General features: G+C 45.6%; 1 protein-coding gene across 1 annotated transcript; it reads right to left on the bottom strand.

Moving 5' to 3' along the window:
• Window positions 1-1,362: 1,362 nt before the first annotated feature.
• Window positions 1,363-7,960, bottom strand: LOC119328667 (serine/threonine-protein phosphatase 4 regulatory subunit 2-A-like). The gene is made up of 8 exons (XM_037601650.1): window positions 7,817-7,960; window positions 6,773-7,320; window positions 5,450-5,530; window positions 5,015-5,063; window positions 4,782-4,890; window positions 2,540-2,592; window positions 2,340-2,402; window positions 1,363-2,161 (listed from the first exon to the last, which is right to left on the bottom strand). The coding sequence occupies exons 2-8, from the start codon at window positions 7,300-7,302 to the stop codon at window positions 1,808-1,810; spliced, it is 1,239 nt and encodes a 412-aa protein (XP_037457547.1). The 5' UTR covers window positions 7,303-7,320; window positions 7,817-7,960; the 3' UTR covers window positions 1,363-1,807.
• Window positions 7,961-8,498: the final 538 nt, after the last annotated feature.

Below are 8,498 nucleotides of genomic sequence, written 5' to 3'. Positions count from 1 at the left end.
ATCGTCAATACTTCAAAATCAACTAGAGGTGGCACTAGATGCACTTACACCTCCTCTCCAAACGACGGGATTGCGCCGCGAGTAGGGCCCTGGTGTACGTGGCGCTCGCCGCAGGCGAGCTCGTCGGGCGGCGTCACGGCAAGGCGGCGCGGCGCGAGCACTTCCACGGACTTCCCGTCTCCTCAAGCTTCTCCACCAACGCCCGTGTGCTCGACCGCGAGGGCCGCCACGACGTCGGCCGTGACCTGCTCGACGAAATGCCGCTGCCTACTTGAACCTCAACACTGCTCCTGGGGATGTAACGAGTGGAAAAATTTACGCCCCCATGCTAAAATTTTCGCCGGCAGCCCCCCAAGCGGCGGAAGAAATGCCTCCTGGGGGTGCCAACGAGTGGAGATGCTCTAAGCACATAGGCTCCTGAACTTTGGCCACATTGCGTGAGATTGATAAGAGCAGACAAGAAAGAGGATATAGTTTTGCTGACAGCGACGGCATTCAAGCACATCATGTAGCATTGCCGGAATACCATACATACATCGACACGTACGATGCCACCATTCAACGATCGAGTTGAGTACCGAGTGCCCTATCCTTCATGGCACCTCGCAGCACACCAAAGGGAAAGAGGGTATAATAATTAACCAATCGTAATATGGTTTGCTGCGTTTCTACTACTGACTTATAACATGAAAAGAAATCCATTATATAAATCCAAGCAATCTGGACAGGGCAATATATTTGTATTACTTTCAAGGATAATGATCACGCAAGGCACCAGCAGACGGTTAAATTATCCTACATAGTACATGATTCTCATAAGGTGCTAGGATAAATATCATTTACCGATGAAAGAATGGTGAATATATGACATTGTAGAAAACAAGAGTATTTCGCAAAACAAATAAAAAAAATACAAGAGTTGCCAATAGAACTCAGACACAAAATAATCCATGGAACAAGTGTTTTTCATTTGCAAAAATCGTAGAACACCTTATAATCGTACTCTCTTACTAATCCAGTGACTGAAACGCATCAAAGAAATGCATCGCCATTCAACCTTCGAAATTAAGACGCTGGTGATCTATCGTGATTTGAGACACCCAGCATATGAACCAATTCAAGATCGACACAAGTCCAAGAGCTTCTTGTGTCATCATGGGACGACAACAAAATCCTGGTTAGTGTCACATCGTCAGTTTAACACAAACGCTACTGTCAACATGAGACAGCAGCACAAACATTACTAATACACAAAGCTTGCATCGACAGAAAAGCACGAATACGGTGGCGTGCACTCATAAACAACCGCAGATGACAGTGGGATGTGCTAAGAAACACTAGAAGGTCAATACGCAGCCCAGGTTAATTGCTTCACAGTAAAAATGGGGCAGGAAAGATGTCACTTTCTAATGATGCACAAGTTCACTACAGTACAAATTGCAAAAAAGGATAGCCAAATATCCAATTTGACTAACCTTGGGTACATCATAACTTTTGGCACCTGGAAGTGAAGTGAAGAAGTCCACATACTTTCAGGTGACAACCAAGGAGAATGTGCCATCGCCATTTTGAGTACATTTTTCCTCAGAGAATTTCATTCATCTCAACCATGGTCAAGATATCCATTTCCATCTTCGACGGCTCACTACAACTTTAAAGCATAAAGCACGACCCCCTAATCATATTGTCTATGGGCGCGATTCATGGGAGAACCACATAGCATAATCAGCTAGGCACAGAGATGTCACAATAGCTGGATTGTTAAAGAGAGCTGCACTAGGTCTTCTGGCCTTCGCTGTGAGTGAGCTCAACTTTGTGAATCTGGAGCTTTTTCACTGGCATTAACTGTTTCACAAGCAACTGCAGTAACTGAGTTGGCGTCAGGGTTAACATCTGGAATTTGATCAGGCTTCTCCTCCTGCATCTCGACATCATGGCTACCAGGCAGCCCCTCCGCTTCTGCGTCAGCCATCTCTTCATCACCATCACCTCCTGCATACTGTGTTCCATTGGGCACTGCAGCAGGATGCTCTGCCGGCCTTTCAGGCTCTACATCAACAGAACCTGTGTTTTCTGTGATCACTGGTCCTTCTGAATTTGGCCCATGAGCAGTAGGGTAGGGTTCAGTACACTTAGTTATGGTAGACGTGACTAGGAGGTTCTGCAAATAAGAGAGCTTAAAATTGGTAAAAACGATCAATTTCATTTTACAAAAACTGCATTTAACCTACTAGCTGCTATTTCAAGCAACGGCTCAATAAATGGACAAGTCAAGACAGCACAGGGTAACAGAGCAAAGAACTAGATGCAAAATGATGGTGAAAGTTCAGTCAGCAAACCTTCTCCAAGGCCAAAGCAAGCTTCGACAATTTTGTGTATGTTCCTCTTGGATCCAACAAAATCTGTCAACACAGAACTAGTGTAAGACTCGTTTTGAAGCAACACCAATGCAACACAGAATGAAGGTATAACCTTCTGCGAGTAACTACAGATCGCTAATAGAAACTTTAGAAGCAGATTCAAAGGGAAAATACATCACCTCACAAAGCCTTTGAAGTGTAAACGGAGGACCCTCTTCAAACCTCAAGAGAGCTGCAGAAATGTGCAAACAAAATGATCACAGATATGGCATGGTCCACAGGAAGTACATCAGATATCACCTCTTAACATCTATATTGAGGTTGAACCAACAAATCTGCAAGGTCTTCTATGAATTCAAGTGGAGATCCACTTCTAAGGCTCCATTATGGTTGTTTTGAGTGTGCAAATCTCAGTAGAATCACACTAGGACATTTTGGAGATCCACTTCTAAGGCTAGCTATTTTTTTTTAACACAAAATAAAGTTATATCTGAAACAATAAAACAAACAACAAAGCCATTAGTCCCAAACAAGTTGGGGTAGGCCAAAGAACTGCCAAAGAATTTATTTTAACCTAAATATGATTAGCCAAAGAACAGCTAGAGTAGTTTGTCCACATCAGCTTTGAAAATAAACACATCACACTGAGACCAAACCGAGTCTAGGTGTCCAGTGGAAAAAACATACAATTGAACTCTAGCAAAGTGACATACCCACAAGCAATTCAAAACCCATCTAATGCTGCCCTTATTTTAACCACACGACATAATTCCAAATATAAGATAGAAAAACATGTCAGGGATTTCTGAAACAACACGCCAACAATTTCAGTAACATAACTGAAATTTTCCAAACATGCTCTCTTATTCATGTTCTTAGAAGTAGATGTCCAGCAGTATATTTGTGGAGAGAATTCCTTATTTGGCCCTTTCTTAAAATTTGCTTCCCTTTTGGCCCTCAAAAATATATTTTTCCCTTTTTGACACTCAATTTTCATTTTGTTCCCTTCATGACACTTCCTTCAGTTTTGGCACTTCACAATGTTACGTCTAACGTGAAAATACCGTTTTACCCCTGGTGTATTATGTGACCAAAATTATTTACAAGTCAAAAGCAGTGGTAATGTGAGATGTTCTGTCTTGACTACATGAGCAAATGAAAAAAAAAATCTACAATTTTACCACCGCGTAACGGATATGAATCAAATCATGCTCGAGTTCATATATCACATCTTCGGATCCCTCGGCGTGGCCAGCGGCCGCCAAGACAGAGTCCGCGTTCGGCGCTGCTCCCTGATGTCTCTACGTCAAGAACTCGGCTCCCAGAATACACAGGTGAGCAGCTCGTCTTGTCGCGTCACACACCCACACAAACTAAAATACAACAGTAGCTAGCACACGCACCCTGCGCGAGCGGCAGCACACACACCCAGCGCGAGCTGCAACACACACAAGCACACATCACAAACTCACGACACGCGGCAGCACACAGACTAGCACACATCACACACGCACACGGAAGCACACGCGTTGCATGCCCTAATGCTAAAAACATGCACGACGACGAGCATGAAGACCCTTCTCCGCCACTGCGCCACCATGGCCGTCGAGGCCGAGAACGCACGACCCTTCTCCGCTGCGCTACCATGGCCGTCTATGGCTGCTGCAGGTCTGTGGCCCTCCTCCGTCGCCCCTGCATGGCCGCCCGACGCCGATACCGTATGGCCCAAGGCCGCTGCCCCGCCATGACCCTCCTCCACCTTTGCTCCATGGCCGCCCGACGCCGCGCTGCACAGGCCGCCGTCCGCCGTCAATCCGCAGCAACAGCATCGGTCTTGCACTCCGATATATCGCACCATCACTCTCTCAGCCTCGCGCCGCCGCCGTTTGCCTCGTACAATTACCACACCATAGTCGAGAGAGAAGATGCGTTGGAGATTCTTTTTACCAATGAGCTAAAGCAGGGGTAAAAACGACCTTTCATGTTGCACTTCACGGTGTTGGTGGTCAAAACTGACAGAAGTGTCATGAAGGGAACAAAACAAAATTTAAGTGTCAAAAAGAGAAAAATATATTTTTGAGGGCCAAAAAGGGAAGCAAATTTTAAGAAAGGGTCAAATAAGGAATTCTCTCATATTTGTGCCTGGACTCAAATGACATAAAAGAGTCCAGTTCATATTCTTAAGGTCAACATGAATTGCGCCTGGATTGTGAACCATACTGAATTTAATAAGCTGAACTTAGTGAGAGGACACTAGGAGTCTGGGACCATATGAGATTATAAGGGTTTGAGAATTACATATACGTATCATATAATATAGAGAATTTTGTTAAAACTTTAACATCGGAACAGCAGCAAATTAAGACTCGAGACAAATTATCTTTGGTAGAAACTGAGAAAACTGAAGATTCATAACAGTACCATCATTGAGCTGGCTAAACAGCTCTGAGTGCGTCTCTCTAAATAAGGAATTCTGTTGCTGCCCGTCCTCTTGGATTGCCATTTGAGCCTCAGAATATTCACCCAAGACCTTGATGTGTGAAATGATGGAAATCAGTTCAGAAAATAAGTAAAGCTACTATAATCTGATGAACATAGCCAATACAACGATCTAGAAACAATGTGAAACTTTTTGATGGCATACCTCCCCATACCTGCATCAATTGGAGAGACAACAATCTCTTGAGAAAACTCCAGTCGTGCCTGTAAGACGGAAGTTAATCCCAAGGCCAAGAGTAGAAGTAATCCCACTATAGTAATTTTGTCCAAATGCCCCTGACCATCTCTCTTGAAAATAACACGTGAACAGCTAAATCAACCTAAAGTTTGGTTCACCTAGAAGAATAAAACTACTAAAAGTAGCACTAAGGGGGTTACTTCTTTTCAAATGATAGCTATTAACCCAATGAAACACATTTTATCCAAAGAGAAAACACATGAGGAAGAAAACTGAATTACAAATTGCAGACCTCGAACACAAATATGAAGCATGAAGTTGCTTGCGACATTCAAGAACCTCTAAGTAAGATTTAAAGTATGTAAATTCATCAGGGATTGGAATCTAGGGAGCAATGGATCCAGTATTATACCAGAACTTCCCCGTCTCAGCTATAACTTCGATGATGGCTCTCATTTCCTCAGGAGTAACATTGACAGCTCCGTCATCATCCCTATAATGAAATACATTTTTCGAATGTTTAGAACCAAATAAAAAAACTGGATTCAGCAAATTGTGTATTTAAATATTAACAAGTTGAAATATCAAAATGTCTAGCTATGTTACTTACTGCAATTTTAAGTCAATGAGTTTAAGATAAGAGTATATGTATGTGTTGCAAGAAAAAAAATCCCATCTTACAGTCATAGCATGAATTTTGAAGGCCGAATATATCACTGAATAGTTAAATAAACTTAACCCGATGCAGACCGAGTGTGAGAACATGAAAGGGGAAGGTGTGTACTTGCTTGTTCTGTTATCTTGTGTCCAAACAGATTTTTATTTCTATATTTGAAATGCACTGAATATGCATTAGTGTGAACCATCTATACTTGTATGGGTGAGTGCTCATATTTTACTCACACATACAATCTGTCTTGATATAAGTGAACACTCTCCCACCTCCCGTGTGAGTGAGGTGAGAGAAAATGCCTATAGATGGTTCCTCGAAGAAAAGAAGATGTACACATCTCTGCACTCATAAACATTTAATGCAATTTCTATGTTTGTTGAAATCAGAAGCAATATGAAATTACGAACTTGGTTCTATTCAAGCATATCACCAACTCAGCAACAAGTTGACAGTGATCACAATGAATATACAACATCGCCAATACAGTATTGATATGGCATGGGAAATGAAAGCAACCACAATGTAGTGATGTAATAGATCTAAACAAATTACAAATTCTAGGGAAATACAGGGTTGGATAAACATTTGAATGCAAACCATACAGAAAAGAAAGTGAGAATGACCCCAAAGAAAATGCATAGCCATGGGGTGATGTGATAGTGCGAGTCTGCAAGAGAAAAGAAGTGATTGTGTGTTTAATGGACGGAAAAATGTGCGTCAGCACAATGGTTGTTGGATTCTTATTTCACCATTCTTTAACTTTACTTGCATTCAGGTTAGCTGGTATGCACAAGCATCTACCTGGCCTCACTTCAAACTCATACAAGCAACCAATGCAGCAATAGCCACGCATCACACATCCCTCAGTGATAACCAATTATTGTCCAGGTAACATGGGCATCTTTATCCTCTGTACTCTATGTCTCTACCCAAGTACCCATGCATGCACAGATAAGCTTCACTACCTAACAATCATTGAAAGCTTCTAGTGAAAAGGAAAAGGACAATAATTAAAGCTAGATCTACAGAACCACAGCGGCCACACAAATTTGAATGGATTACCCGTGCTTCCTGTCCTGGGTGGTCGCATCCTTGATAGGATGATCCGCGTCAGCAGCTGCTTCAGTCATCACCATGGGTGCTGCCACGCCATCAGCACGCTGATCTGCATCTACATCTGCTTCAATCATCACCATGGGTGCTGCCACGGCGCCAACACGCGGTTCTGCGTCGACCGCCTCCTCTGGAACCACCATAGGCACTGTCGAGCCCTCAACACGCTGGTCTGCATTGACAGCTGCCTCTGGCACCACCATAGGAACTGTCGAGCCCTCGACATGCTGGTCTGCGTTGACAGCTGCCTCTGGTACCACCACAGGCGCTGTCAAGCCCTCGACATGCTGGTCCGCTTGGACAGCCGCCTCCGGCACCACCATGGGCACTGAAGAGCGCTCGATATCCTGCTCTGCGTCAACAGACGCCTCTGGCACCACCATGGGCACCGTCGAGCCCTCGACGGGCTGACCTGCATGGTCAGCCGCCTCCGGAGCCACCCTGGGCACCGTCGAGTTCTCCGTCGCCGCACCCTCCATTCCCAACTCTTCCGACAACTGCAAAAGGCAACAATTCTTAGACAAGAAATTCAGCTATTCACCACATCGTCCTGATTCCCTTAAACATCACTAATCTTTCCACATCCTAGCTAACGTAGGCAGTGGCAGTCTCGTCATCTTCCCCGCGTCTCCCATGGAAGCACCCCTTCCCCATCTCGAAATAAAGATTCATCTTAGCGCTACAGCCACATGCTAGCTCCCCTGCGCCCCCAACCCTAGCTAGCTCATGGCCACGACGTATCCGCGTCCCAACAGCATGTACCACCACCAATCACGGCCAAATCACGGAACGGACGACCGCATCGAGGCAATGGGACGGCACCGAACCAGCACCCACGCAATATCCGGGACTCGAGCCTCCCCATGCCCAATCAACAGACGCGGCAACAAGCACGCTCCCGATCCAAACCAGCAAGGGAGGGCTCCGCGGAACCCGAAAGCCGGGAGAAGCGAGAGCCAAGGAGTGCGGGAAGGGGGGGAAGGAGGGGCGCACCTAGGACCTCGCTTTCCTGCGGCGGTGGTGGCGGAATGGTGGCCGGGCGGGGCGAGCTCCGTGCGGCGGCCTGAGGAGCGGCGAGTGGGAGGCCGGCTGCGCGAGGGGCCTGCCTGGCTGGCAACCTGGCTAGGGTGGATCAGGACGAGAGAAGGTTGGGTGGAATCAGGATCGAACTATTACAAAACAGTAATTAGCCACCTACGGCTTTCCACAGCGATTTGACGTCTGCAGCCGTTAGATTAGGCTTTTCAACGTCCCAGATACCGTGAGCATACCTGCCCTGCCTAGCCTCCCGTCTTTTACAATCAAGCCCAACGTAATCGGGCTGCTACTCCTCAGACCAACCTGGCCGAGACTCCTTGGGCCACGCGGGCACGAAGGGGTGACTTTTTTATCGGGCTATTTTCATTTGTAGCTGATAGCGGAGTGATTAAAAAAACATGGAATGAACGAGGTTGCATGCAATCGTGTGGACTGTGGAGCGATGCAAATCAATTATGTTGGCTTAATCGACGCAGCACCCATGCATGCCCGATTTAAGCCGACCTACATTTCTATCGGTGAATGCGGTTAGCAGATACGCGCGTTTAATTGCTTTTCGCAGCTGACTCCAATTAAATACTTGCGATAAGACCGATTGAGACGGTGAGGTTGCTAGTGGCCAGCGTCGCCTCTGAGC

The sequence above is a fragment of the Triticum dicoccoides genome, chromosome 7A (genome assembly GCF_002162155.2).
Source record: "Triticum dicoccoides isolate Atlit2015 ecotype Zavitan chromosome 7A, WEW_v2.0, whole genome shotgun sequence".
In the NCBI taxonomy this organism is placed as follows: domain Eukaryota; kingdom Viridiplantae; phylum Streptophyta; class Magnoliopsida; order Poales; family Poaceae; genus Triticum; species Triticum dicoccoides.
Note: the sequence above shows the minus strand (reverse complement) of the source record. Positions and strands in the feature narration are given on the sequence as shown.